The 14,595-nt window shown below is 48.5% G+C and overlaps 1 protein-coding gene across 3 annotated transcripts in view; it reads left to right on the top strand.

Moving 5' to 3' along the window:
• Positions 1 to 14,595, top strand: part of LOC144128187 (alpha-(1,3)-fucosyltransferase C-like) — a 94,075-nt gene that overhangs the window by 31,484 nt on the left and 47,996 nt on the right. Inside the window, exon 3 of one of the 3 annotated variants that reach the window (XM_077661333.1) lies at positions 6,757 to 7,518. The exons of the other annotated variants lie outside the window; for them this stretch is intronic. Coding sequence (XP_077517459.1) covers positions 6,757 to 7,518 — 762 coding nt within the window. The remainder of the gene's footprint in view (positions 1 to 6,756; positions 7,519 to 14,595) is intronic. 3 annotated transcript variants of the gene reach the window in all.

Raw genomic sequence — 14,595 nt, 5'->3', positions numbered from 1 at the left:
AGTTAGGAATGCGGATGAGACTAAAACTTTTCTGGAGATACGGTGGCCGCAGCTGGCACAAGACAAGGTTAATTAGAGGGATATGGGTGAAGCGTTTGCCTTGCAGTGGACGTAGTTAGGTTGTTGCTGATGATGGTGTTGGCGGTGATATGCTTGGAGATCGAAACCGAGGTCTTCACCGCATGAGGAGGAAGTGGGCAGACTACGGAGGGAAGCCTTCAGGAAAATTATCAAGCATGGAGGTTTATTTCACTTATTTAAAACATAAACAGGGAGACCAAAAGTCGAATGGAAATGGAAGGACGAATTAGCCATGTCTACCCCCACTTTGTCGGGCCGGTCAGGTACAAGCAGGCGGTGGGTTGGCGCCGCTGTCGCCGCCGCTCGGGGTCTCCTCCGCCGGGCCACGGGAAAGAGCAGTGCGGGAGAAGCGCCGCATTCCACATCACCGGCGAAAGGGATTAGGTGCCTTTGTTCATGGCATCGCCGTCGCCAGAAGTCGCTCCCACGCCAACGTTTCTAGTGTCTTCTCCGAACTACAGCGCCTTTGGTCAAGGTAGCTCGACGGCGCCTGCCTGGCTCGTCTGTTCCCGCTGTCTGGGCTCCAATCGCAACAGCCCGTTTGCCGCCAAGAAGACGCCACGAAGTGGTTGCAGCTGGTCGGTGCACAACGAATGGGCGTCAGAGTCACAGTCGACCTCGCCGTAAAGTCAGCCCGTTTGACCTGCACAGCTGTCAGTGATCCTCAACGGAGCTTTAGCGATCAGAACTGAGTTCAGCCCTATACCTCCGGCAAGGCAGTACGCGGCCAGCCCCAGAACACTGCTAGGTCTTTAATACTGAGCAACATGGTTGCACATTTTTGGTGGCCTAACCCTCGCTCATAGCACACTCCCGGAAGTCTGCTGAACCGGAGCTAGTTCTTCTTTTTCTTTTTCTTTTAGCAAGAGACATGCATCTGAAGCCGCGCATATTCTGCGACCCGCCTTTCGACCCCAACCTCGTCTTTGCCTCGAGTCCTCACTCTGGATGACACCACCCTCCTTTTAATAAGAAAGGAACACCTCCGGCACCGTACACGTGCTCTAATCCCTCCGTGTGCGGTAACCCTCCCCCGTGGTCTTACCAGTGCAGAGGAGGTTGCGCTTCGAAGGATACGGGTCGGGGTTGCCCTAACTCCAGCTGTGACGCGCACGTGGCCGCATTTCAAAGATTTATATCCCCGCCCCGGGTGTCCAGTCTGCAAGAACAGAGACTGTGAGGCGGATATCCACCACCTGTTGTGGGACTGCTCGGCTCTGAAGCCGACGAGAATTCGGCACCTGGCGGCAGTGGAACTCTGACCGGAAAATCCGGATCATATATTGCCCGAAGACAGGGTTCATATCTTCGTTCACTTCTTGATTTCATCAATTCAGCCCTCCTTTTTTCATTTATTTAAGCATCTTACTCATCTCTCATTTAATAGCTTTTATGCCCCGAGGCAATAAAATTCGCTTCAAAAAAAAGAAATCCCTCCTTGTTTAAAGCAATAGATACGTACGTAGAAGCAAAAAAAATGAACGGGAGCTTTTCTCGAGCATGAGGGCACTTTACGCCAGATCATAAAGGAAAGCTACGACTGAGACCGTCGGCATTCCCGTTTTCCCGCCCCTTACGGTAGCGGATCTCAAAGTTGTGGTGCTGAAGCACAACGCTCCAGCGCAGAAGTCTCCGATTCTCTGGTAGCATAATTCTAAGGCAAGTTAACGGGCAGTGATTAGTTTCTATAATGAACCTCGAACCTATCATGTAGCACCTCAGTCTCTGGGTGGCCCATACCAAACAGGCACGCAGGCACATTCTTTCTCAGACGCGCTGTAATCCTGCTCTCTTGTCAACTTTCGGCTCACAAACAAAACCGGAGGCTTTGCTCCGAGTTCGTCGTGCTGGCATAACACTGCTCCCATGCCCCTGTCGCTAGCATCGCACTGAAGGACGAAGGGGCGGTCATACGCAGGGGCTCTCGGCACAGTTTGTCCTATTAATGCCGCCTTTAAGGCCCTGAATGAGCTCTCCTTAGCATCGTCTCAAACCACCCGAACTGGCTCTGCCTTTCTGAGACTGTCCGTCAGCGGACCAGCGATATCCGAGTAGTCGGGGATATAGTTCTGGTAATAACCGGTTAGACCTAGGAATGCTCGTATATCGGTCTTAGTCACAGGTCGGCGGTACTCCTGGATTGCTTGCACCTTTGCGTCCAGCGGCCTTAGGGCTCCCCCTCCGATAGCATGCCCTGAGTATTCTACCTCAGCTCTTCAAATCTGGCACTTCTCCGCCCGGGCCGTGAGGCCAGATTTCTGCACACGGGTCAATAATTCCCGCAAATGATCATCCCAGGTGTGCGAGAAAACCGCTATGTCGTCGAGGTAAGGAAGCGCAAAGTCTTCCGTCCCTCTGAGAACACGATCCATTAAGCGGGAAAAGGAAAAAAGGGCGTCTTTTAGTCCAAAGCTCATCACAAGCGGCCGAAAGGCACCGATGTGCGAGATAAACGCCGCGTAGCGGCTCGCTCTTTCTGTTAGGGGCACCTGCCAGTATCCCCGCGTTAAGTCAAGGGTTGAAACATAGGCGGCCCGGCCAACAGTCTCTACTCTTTCCTCCAAAATAGGAATTGTGTACAGCTGGTCACGTGTTATAGCATTTGGCCGGCAGTAATCAATGCAAGGTCTCGGGTCTTTGTCAGGCGTCTGCTCTAGCATGAGGGGAGACGTATATTCACTCTCTGACGGAACTGTAATCCCCAGCCCTAGCATTCGTTCTATTTCAGAACCTAAAATTTCTTCTGCTGCGGAGAGACTCCATATGGCTTAAAGCGAATGGCTTGGTTGATGCTAGCTCAATGTCGTGTTCTATTAAATCAGTTCTCCCAGGCTGGTCCGAAAAAACAGCCTGGAACCCGCACGGTAGCCTCTCCAGGTCTTCCCGTGTTTCTGCACTCACGCTCTCCTCTGCACGAATCCTCTCAAGCACGATTTTGAAGCGGTGTGATTCGGCCTCGCCGTCTGGAAACATAAATTCTGTCTCCACTTCTTCTTGTGCATTTAGTGCAAGGTGGACAATGGCTTCACCTTCCCTGTAATGTTTCACGATATTCGAGTGATAAACCCTCGTTTCCTTTCTCCGGCCTGCCTGCCATCCTAAACACATAGTTAACGCCGCATTGCTTTTCAGCTACTTCGGCAGGCCCTTCCCACTGAACAGCAAGCTTGTTTGCCCGTGTGGCAGCTAACCTCAACACTCTGTCACCTACAGCAAACGTGTGTTGGCGCACATTGAGGTCATCGTACCACTTTGCTATTTGCTGTGCAGATTTTATGTTATTCGCTACCATCTCCAGGCACGAGCAAAGCCGATCAAACAAGCTCAGCACATACTCCACCACGGTAGGATCGTCGCCGATTCCCTCCCTGGTCTCACTTAACATCCGAAGGGGATATCTAAGCGATCGCCCGTACACCAACTCCGCCGGACTGAACCCCGTGGCCTCATGCGGCACCGAGCGGAGAGCTAAAATAGTTGCTGGCAGGCAAGTTTCCCAGTCGTTATGATGCTCTTAGCACATAGCTCTTAGCACGCGCTTCAAAAACGAATGCCATGCTTCGACGCTGCTGCTCTGAAGGGGTCTGACCGAGCTAGGAACTATGCGTATCGCGCATTTTTCCAGGAAGGTAGTTGTCAGTGCGCTCGTGAAGGTGCTTCCCTGATCGCTTTGTAACTCAGCCGGAAAGCCAATGCGGGAAAAAATCGACATTAACCCGTCTACAATACACACAGAGTTCACTTCCTTGAGCGGCACTGTCTAGGGGAATTTCGTCGCCGGACAGATTATAGCATGTATAGCGGTAGCCCGACTGAGTCACTGGTATCGGACCGACTATGTCCACCACCAAACGAAGGAAGGGTTCGCTAATCACGGGCACTAGCTTTATCGGAGTCTTCCTTAAATCTCCTGGGTTTTCGACACGCTGACAGGTGTCTCAGGACTTAAACTGCTCGACATCCCTAAAGCAACCAAGCCAATAAAACTCCTGCAGAAGCCTAGCCTTCTAAGTAGAACCTGTTGTCGGGCTAGTTGGTTCAATACTTCAGACATGGTAGTTGCGCGAAACACACACACACACAAGAGAAAGTCCGGAATTTGAAAGCCACTACAGTTCAGAAATTCATCTAGCGTAGAAATACTTTAAAACCTGGATGCCCTTAAAACTGCTTATCACCTGGCGGAAAATGGCCTTCGTACGCGCGCCAATCAGACAGTCAAGCGATTGCAATGACTACTGCCCAAGGAAAATAAGCGGAATAATGTCTTACCCTACGTGGTACTCCTATAACACGTGATATCAAGACACGGTTCGACCGACATAATTTTCATTTAAATATGTCAGAGGCCCTATGCTTCCACACGACGTCATCTACAGCTGCCGAGATCTCGAAGAATTGAAGGAAGGCTCCGGCCAATGTGCTGCTGTCCCCGAGCCCCATGCGAGATCCCGATGGCTGGCCGTTGCTTACGTCAAGGTAGACCAGGATAAACAGAGAGACTATTTCGACAAGTGGCACATGGGCGTCGTGTATGACAAAGAGAATCGCAGAAGATTGTAAGCATACTTTCACCTGTGAACTGCGAGGGCTAGCTCAGCGACGGGACTGGTACAGGACTGTACGTTTTGAGAAGCTGCAGCCGCACGCCGGGGCTCCGGACCGTATTTTTTGGAAGGAACGTCGGTGTGGAATACTTCTTGCTTGCTTTGTATTTGTTAATTTTATTTTCATTCCAAAGTTGTTTCATTTTCTTTTTGTTTACATTTTTTTCTCTTTTTTAACTTTTCAAAGTTGCATTTGATAATGCATATAACGCCTAAATTGATATGGGCAGCTTCATAAAGATGTACTATCTCGATGGAAAGAAACGCGAACAACCCGAAGCCAACACGCCCCACTTTTGGAATTTATTTTCACCGCACTTTTCTCTCGGTGGTACGAAAAAGACAGAGTCGTCCTAGGATGCATCATGGACGGTCTAGGGTCTTTTTGCTAACACCGAAGTAAAAGCGCGGTGAAAAGAAATTGAAACAGCGGAGCGTGTTGGCACCGTGTCGTTCGCGTTTCTTTCCATCGAGGTGGTACACCTGATGAGTGATTGATTTCATTAGAAAGTTTGTGCACTGCTGACGAACAGAAATCACCCATTCTACGGCTTCTGCTGGGATAGAATTGGCTTAGGTTACTAAAACGAAATGCTTTAGGAGTGGGTATACGAATCAACTAGCTCATGGCGACTGTGGTTTACGAAATTAACATCCCTAGAATTAAAGGCCCACTGCGAGGTTTTTTCGAGCATTTGAGTCGATGGTCACGTAACATTCCTTAGAGTTGCCTCGCTCTGGTACAAAAAAAAAGTGTTGAAAAACCTGGAAACCAATCACAAAATTTAATTTCCACCAAAAGATGGCGTCAAAGCAGACCGTCCTATGACATCACAAATACTGTCTGAAAACCAATCGCGTATGCGTTGATTGGCCAAACTGATAATTGCAATTGAGAGCTTTTTTCATTGTCTGAAATGAGCAAAAACTAGTTCGGAATTTTCTCTTTCATCAAAAGCAAAGCGAATATTGCCTGCCGTTTGTCCATTGACGTTACACAAGCAAGGTTTCCTTTAGAAATCTCCCCGATTGAGGCCACAGAATGCGAAAATTAAAGATTCGTTTGCGCAGCAACAAAACACCACCCCGCTGCGGAATTTTTCACAAAAAAGCAGAAAAATTTGGAGTATGTACTGTGAAAGGTTCAGTAAAATCAGAGGCGGTAGAAAAAAACGCCGGAGTTGGTCTCGAACCATCTGTCAGAAATCTGAGTACAAGCAGCTAGAGAAAATAGGGGCGGGGTGGTGCCGCCTCTAGAGAATTGTTTGGGGGGGGGGGGGGGGGTGATGAGCTTCTTCCCCACACCCCGTTTTTGAGTTCGTGGGCGTGTGTTCGGCCCATCGCGGGTCTTCAGCAACCTGAGAACTGCCTTCGCGTGTGCAGACACGTTGTGCACTGCGCACTGTTTTGATACTTAGTGTACATATTTTGTGCGTTATGTTCTTATTTTGTGCATACCATTTATTCGTGCATTCTGTAGAGCTTGTTGATATAACATTGTTCATAATTGAAAGCGCATGGGTCTAGCTTGTTAAACAGTCGAGCCGACTGCCTTCCAAATCCGGGCAGGTGACGCGCCAATAAAGATTATGATCTGCGGTACGTGCGCTCGAGCGAAGGAAATAAAGATTAGATGGGGGTTGAGCTCTAGGCCGTGGGGATGCAGCTTCTGCAGCCTCAGAACCCCACCTGAACGATTGCCACGGTAGAGCCTGCACACTTTGAAACTATAGCATCATTTCTGCTGCACATGAAGCTGTTGTAAACTTCTCAGTTGCATTGCTAATGTTTCTTTGCGCTCATTGTATGCACCAAGGTCTGGCCGAGAAAGCAAAGTGTCCAGATGGTTTGTATATTTATGTCTTTTTAGTGCTTGAGTGAAATAAATTAATTTGAATTCATTTGAGAATTTCACAGGGGACGTTTTTCTGATTTTATATTCCTAGAAAATTCGGGGCAGTCCTCTTCTATAGTTCAGCGAATACCGTTTCAATTTTTGTTGGCTGCCTGATTTTATTTAGGTGTCCCGCTAAAGCCAGACTTATTTTTAGTATGTTCCCGCTTGCAGGTGCCAGCTGCCTTGTGTACACTGGCAGACTCAATACACCGACCCGGCTTATAAAGTGGACACTCCTCATCGTAGTGCTGATTGCAATTTATGCATGTCTGTACACCGTAAAGCAGTACAGACGGCCACCTTGGGAAGGGCTTCACGACGTCCAAGCCACGGGTGATCGCGCCGCACACTACAGTTTATCAAGAAACTTCAGTACTGCACACCAATTACCACGAATTATGATGTGGACCAACTTCTTTGCTTCCTGGCATGAAAAGCTCGATGACATCACCTACAACTGCAGCGCCAGATGCCTCGTCACCAATGACCGGAGTCTGTTGGCTTCCACCGAAGTCATTGTGTTCCATGTGCCCAATATGAACACTGAAGATTTGCCTCCGTACCGTTTCCACTCCCAAAAGTGGGTATTCTTTATAATGGAGTCACCGTCATACACACTGTTCCCAAATCTCAGCAACACAAAGAATATGTTCAACTGGACCATGACGTACAGGTCAGACTCGGACGTGTACGTCCCCTATGGCAGGATCGTCCCTCGCATTACCACTGCGGCCTCGAGGAAAAACCTGAAGGCCCTTTGGAAGTCGAAACAAAAAGCGGCTGTTTGGATGGTCAGCCACTGCACGACTGAAGGTAGACGGGAAGCTTTCTACGTTGAGCTGAGTAAGCACCTGCAAGTTGACGTGTACGGTCAATGTGGTCCCTACAACTGTTCCAAATCCCGCACCAGTGAATGTTACAAGAAATTTGAGCGTACGTACTTTTACATACTTTCCTTCGAGAATTCCCTATGCGCTGAATATGTAACAGAGAAATTGTTCAAAGCTCTCAAGTACCACATTATACCTATAGTGTTTGGCGGCGCAAATTACAGTACAATTGCGCCCCCGAAGTCGTACATCAATGCGCTCGATTTCCCATCGCCAAAGAAGCTTGCTGAACACCTCATGGCGCTATCAAAAAACTACGCAGCATATACTTCCTATTTCAATTGGAAAGAACGTCAAAATGTAGAGGAGTGGGACGAAGGCTTTTGTGAGCTCTGTAAAAAGATGCACACTTCTTCAAAAATTAAAACCAGCTCCTCTTACGGTGACATACGAGCATGGTGGGAAGACAGAGGCCGCTGCCGAAGGTGGGGTGTGTAGGATCCCATCCAAGACATTGTTTTATCTGCCGAGCACAAGTATGCAGACCTTGGCGTCGATTATCAAGGCATTCTTATATATTTAAGGGGTGGAGTTGCGCTGCCGCAGCGGGAGTAACCAGCGGCCAATTTCAGTGCGAGGAAGGAGACTGCGCTTAAGAAAACAAAGGTATGTGTGGAGGTGGGAATGCGTGCACTTGCGTAAACCTCAACTAGTTGGAACTCGCTTGATGCTCAAGAGGATGCGACATGTCCAACCTATTCTGTCCTGGCGAGAAAATGTCAAATGGAGACGTGAGGTTTGTTGATGCACAAGTCGATCGCTGAATTCATCATCCGCAAAGCACAGTAACGCTGTGCTTTGCAGATGATGTATATATATATATATATATATATATATATATATATATATATATATATATATATATATATATATATATATATATAAATATATATATATATATATATATATATATATATATATATATATATATATATATATATATATATATATATATATATCAGCACAGGGTAACGCTGTGTTTTGTGGATGTAAAATTCAGCGATCGGCTTATGAATCAACAAACCACGTCACACACACACGCACAGACTGTTTCACCTAAGGCTACAATACTTTTCAAAATAGGATTTTTGAGTTAGAATAGCGCTTTCTTCGGCACGGCATTCTAAGCTATGCAGTGCAACAGAATACATGTATGTCACAGAAGCGGCGGTATCTTTTAATTCACTTATGTTTATATAAAACTGATATGTCCGCGCGTCTTTAAGCAATATATGTCGATGTGCCCTCTATGTGTCTATGGAAGAGCATGAGTACGTGAACGCTGCTTCAATTGTAGTTTCTTCCAGTTTTTGAACTCCCTCGCACTGCACGTGCGGGGCCGTACGTGCTGCTTGTTCTGTCTATCTCTTATTTTCTCCCAGCTAAAGGTCACCCCTCCTACTGGCAAAGTCTTGACCTGCTTTGTATCTTCGTAAATGTTTTTCCTACTTCAAGACGGGAGTCATACAGTGTCAAATTGTGGGTGCCTACTTGACTCCTTTTTTGTGTGTGAAAAATTTGGTGTGTTTTTGGTGCGAGTTTTTTTCGGGCGTCACCGACTTAGTGCGTCATCGAGTGCTTCATCCGCTAACGACCGAAGACCAAAAGAAGCGGCAGAATGGGTGCGAGCTTCAGTGCGCTCTTGCGGAGAGAAATCCGTCGTCGCGCATTCCCGGGATCCCGAGCCGAAACACCGCACCCTTCAAGCCGCCAGCTGCCTCGGAAGCACCGTCGCCTTCGGGGGCCGCCCAGCCTGCGTCTTTGTGGATAGGCTGAGGCCGCACTCCCACATCAATGTATGTTCGCTCCCCTTTCTGAACTTTTTTACCACTGTCGCTAATTGGACTCGCTCCCTAGTCGTGATCTCTGTAGACAATTTCTTATTCCAATGCATAACTTAATTCAGTGCATTTAATGCGATACGTGTTTTTCCGCAGTGCGTGCTAATTGTCTTGTAAACTGTCCATTCCTTTCCTGTGAAAGCTGTCCTATTCTTCATATCGATTCTATAAACATTGTTTTGTTATTGTTACCTCTTAACACGTATCTGTCTCATTCACTGCGTTTGCTTACCGGCTACGCCAGGCATCGAACGGCCTCCCCCTCATTGTCATGACTTGGTGATGACCTGGCGTGATCACCAAAGCAGTGACAATTAACTGGCGTCCGCGACAGCACGTTTGATGCAAAGAAAACGTGGTGAACAGAGAGGGAGACTTGCTGAGGTCTTGAACTGTGTTGAGGTATTAGAGAGGCATCGTGCATGGACGGCATCTTCTTTTGATGGGCTCCTAGATGCGTTATTTAAGTGCTCTCCTAGATAGAAGCATGGATTCGGAAAGGTTAATAGTGATGGGCAGCCAGCTGGGACTGACGAGCACTGAGCTCAGAAAATGAGTGGAAGATAAGCAGCGCGAAGAACGGGCGTTTGCCCGGCAGGCTGCAGAGGATGAGCGCCCGGCCACGAAGGAGGCTGATGAACGTCAGATGCAGATTACGCGCTTGAAAATAGAGTCTCAGCAACTGGTGAAAGAAACTAGAGAAAAGGAAGGTAAAGACGGGAGACAGGAGAGTTGAAGCTGAACACTAGTAAACTCCTTATCCCGTTTGATGACAGAAAAGAATATTTAGATGCTTATTTAAGTCGATTTGAAAGCCTTGTGAATAGTCAGGATTGACCAGAAAGCCAATGGTCTACAGCGCTGGCTACATGCCTAAGTGAGGAAGCACTCAGCGTTTACGGGCGGTTGCGACTGGGTGATGCAGCAGATTATTCCAAAAGTAAAAATAACCCTTTTTGAATCGATTTCTGTTCACCGCGGATGGCTTTCGGGAGAAATTCAACTCTGGCACACCGGCGGATGGCGAACCCGCCTCTCTCAGTTCTCTGCCCGCCTTAGCCAATATTTTGACCGCTGGATTGAGGTTTCCAGTACCAAGACTGAGTATGAGGAAGTCAGAGAGCGTTTGGTTGAGGAAAGGCTCCTACATGGCTGTCATTCCAACATGGTGCTTTACCTGAAGGAAAGGAAGGCAAATTCGCTGGGAGAGAGGCTGGATCTAGCTCACAAGCATTAGAAGCTCAAGGAAGCCTGAATACCTTGAAATCGAAAAAAGACAGCCGAGACGAGGCCGGGAGGCCCGAAACTGAGGAGAAAAGAATCAATCAACGATCAGCGCCTCGCTGTTACCTTTGCAACCGCCATGGGCATCAGGCGTCACACTGCCGTACCCACACCAGTAACAATCACAGCCTTACCTGCTTCAAGTGTGGGCGAATGGGCCACAAGGCAGATGCGTACCGCTCAGTGGTATATGATAGGCCACTGCAGTCATCTGCGTTTACTCACCCGCCAAGAGCGCAAATGAGATAATTCGGGATGGCTACCTGGAGCTCAAGAATGGAAATAGAATTCCCGTTGTGAACGCAGTCATGATGACGCGACCAACGTTTCTTGTAGAGGGACTGCCGGTGGTGACCGGAACGTTGGAGGGCAAGGAAATTTCGGTATTACGGGATACCGGATGCAATGTGGCGATGGTGAGATCAGAACTAATTCACGACGACCAGCTCACAGGCGAGAAGAGGCCCGTTTACTTAGTTGATGGAGCTGCTAAGCTGCTGAGGCTCGGGTTAAGATCGACACCCCGTATTTTTCTGGGATTATCACGGCGCTTTCCTTGGGAGAGCCTCACTATGATTTAATTCAAGGCGATGCGCAAGAGCTCCGGGTGACCCGAAGGGAGCGGTTGAACAACTAGTCAGCAACGAGCGCGCTGAGAAGGAAGTTGTAACCACAGTTGTAACTCGCGCAAAAGCAAGAGAGCAACCCAAAAAGTTCCAAACGCTGCAGTTGCAGTAAAGCCGGTAAGGAAGAGTTATGCGGATGAGCAAGCAGAGGACGATTCGCTCAAGCAGTGTCTCTCACAAATTGGCAAGAAACCGAAGTGCAGAGATTCGGACGGCAAAATTGAATTTAAGCTAGAGGATGATCTACTTTACCGAAGATACAGCGAGAAGAGTGGGCGGATGGTGCTCCAGCTGGTTGTTTCAAATGGTCATTGCAAGACGGTGTTGAAAACGGCGCACGACGTAATATTGTCCGGTCATTTAGGCGCTCAAAAGACGAAGAACCGCATTTTTGATGATTTTTTCTGGCCAGGTATCAAAAGATTTGTCGCCTCCTGTGACATCTGCCAGAGAACAATCCCGAAGGGCAGGGTAACCCGTGTACCGCTGGGAAAGACGCCGCTCATCGAAACTCCATTCAAAAGAGTGGCCATCGACATCGTGGGCCCAATTCAGCCCCCCTCCCAGCGACGCAATCGGTATATCCCGACCCTAATGGATTATGCAACCCGATGCCGAGAGGCCGTAGCGCAGATGAGTGTGGAAACTGAGATTGCCGCTGAAGCGCTTGTAAAAATGTTTTCTCGATTTGGTGTCCCTAACGAAGTCCTATGCTACCGGGGCACCAATTTCACTTTTGACCTAATGAAAGAGGTGGCCCGATTTTTCTCTATACGCCATTGGGTGGCACCACGCCATATCACCCAATGGTGAACGGGATTGTCGAGAAATTCAATGGCACCCTGAAATTGATGCTGAAGAGAATGTGCGTCGAAAAGCCGAGAGACTGGGACCGCTACCTGGTGCCATTACTCTTCGCATACAGGGAGGTCTCACAGGCAAGTTTGTTCTTTTCGCCCTTTGAGCTTTTTGTATGGGTGACACGTGAGGGGGCCCCTGGCCATTTTAAAGGAGCTTTGGACTAACCATCACCTCGACGAGGAAGCGAAAACTACGTATCATTATGTGTTCGACCTTCGAAATCGACTGAAGGAAGCATGCAAGCTATAGCTTGCATGCTTCGCACGAGGAGCTCGAAGAGGCCGGGGCACGCTACGCAAAGGTGTACAACCGGAAAACCCGAGAAAGGCTGTTTAATCCGGGATACAAGGTCCTAATTTTGCTGCCTACCGACAACAAGTTGTTGCCTCAGTGGAAAAGGCGCTCTTCGAGATCAGGGAGAAGCAAGAAGAAGCTGACTACGTCATCGAGACAGCCGGAGGGAGGGAGATTTCCTGCGCCAACCTGCTTACAACGTACGAAGAGCAGGCAAGCCGGCCAGTCGAACGGGTGTGCCACGCGATTTACGGCGTCACCGAATCCGACAGCGATGGGGCCATTCCTGTTCCGGCGTTTGAACAGTCAGAGGGCGAGCGAGATGTGAAGGTTTCTGATGATTTGAGGGCAGATGAACAGAGGCAGCTCAGAAAGGTGGTTTCAGAACCTAGCATTTTCTCCGACGTCCCGGGCAAGTAGGACTGAGCAGAGTGCCGGTTAGAGCTCACTACCCGCACTTCGTAAAACAATACTCACTTCCATTTGCGACGAGAGAAGGCGAAAGAAAGAGAGGTGCAGCAGATGAAGCGGCTTGGAATAATTGAGAAGTCAAAATCACCCTACAATTCAGCACTCCTCTTGGCGAAGAAACCAGACGGCACGAATCGGCTTTGTATTGATTTCCCACGTCTGAACGACGTACTCGTTGCCGATTCGGAGCCCATGCCCAGAGTGGATGCTGTCATCACTGCAGCTGGACAGAAGAGATACTTCTCAAAGATGCACTTTGTCAAAGGATATTGGCAACAGAGAGAGAGAAATAAGTTTATTTGCACCCGTCAATAATGACGGGTGGAGAAGGCTATAGCCTAAACCCCTATTCAATCCCCTAACCGTCGGCCGGAATCTCTTGGTACTCGGCGGCGCTCAGGGCGAGACTGATGACTGTTGTTCTTCTGCTCTGTGGTTGAGCAATAAGGTCTCCCATTATTGCACATTTCTATTCGGGTCGTTATGGAAAGGGCAGGTCAAGGTCCAAGGGCTGGTCAAGGCCAAGACCATGTGGACTAGATCTGCAAAGCTATTGCATTGCGTAAATCTATAATTAAAGACTTCTGGATGCCATTTACTGTAGAGCTGAGGGTTTGAAAACACCTCGGTGTGCAATTTTCTCCACATGATTTCCTCTTTCCTACTGAGCTGTTATCTACTCCTGGATAGGTATACGACCAAGCTTATAATGAGCAATTATTTCATGGAATGTTGTGAGTTCGTCACGCGATGGGAGGTGTTCCTCGCGTGGAGGCGGCGCGTCAAAGGCGATCGACGAGAAAGTGAGCCCTCGGGCGGTCGCGTGCGCCTTCTCGTTCCCCCACAGGCCCTGATGAGCCGGCGCCAGATCAGTGAGATTAGCTCTGATGGTAATTTCCCTTCTTTCAGAATTTTGGCGGGTGCAGCAGAGATTCTGCCCACATCATAATTCTTAATGGCTGCCTTAAAGGGACTCGCTATCACCCTTGTGCCATTTTGTATTATTGCTAGAGCAATGGCAACTTCTGCCTCAGCTGCACTTGTGTTTTAACGCTGCAGCACAAGACCGGGTCTCCACTTTCATGAACCACTACCGCTGTGTGTGCTGCCTTGCGATCTTATTCGGCAGCGTCCGTGTAGAGCACATCGGATCTACCTCGATATTTGCCCTGTAGGGCAACAGCCCTATCTTTGTGTCTATCTTCGTGAAATAGCGGATGCAGGTTCTTTGGCAGCGGTGGAATTTTGAGTCTATCCCTGCTTGCTCTAGGTACGTTATCTCTCCGCTCTGAACACTCCTAGGGTTCGAACCCCAGGCGCTCCATGATTTTCGTTCCAGTTTTGGTTTTAAAAGACTGATGCTACGACACTGTGGCCGCTTCTATGAGCTCATTCAGAGTTTTGAAGACACCTAGCCTTAGAAGTTTTACCATCGAAGCGTCCGAAAGAAGACCTAGTGCGGTTTTGATCCCTTTTCTGATTATGATTTCTACTTTGTCCTTTTCTGCTTTGGCCAGTTTGAGATAGGGGCAACTTATAGCATTCTGCTTATGACGAAAGCCTGAACCGATCTCAAAAATTGGCCTTCATCCCCGCATGCTTGTTAGAAATGCGCTTGAGTAGCCGGCATGTCTGGCGGATACTCGCTTCAAGTCTCATGATAGTTTCTGTGTTATCATCATTTGCTTTTATGCGCAGCCCTAGGACTCGAATACTATCTACCGTCGGAATGGCATTGCCATT

The sequence above is a fragment of the Amblyomma americanum genome, chromosome 4 (genome assembly GCF_052857255.1).
Source record: "Amblyomma americanum isolate KBUSLIRL-KWMA chromosome 4, ASM5285725v1, whole genome shotgun sequence".
Classification (NCBI taxonomy): domain Eukaryota; kingdom Metazoa; phylum Arthropoda; class Arachnida; order Ixodida; family Ixodidae; genus Amblyomma; species Amblyomma americanum.
This window is presented reverse-complemented; position numbering and strand designations above follow the sequence as displayed.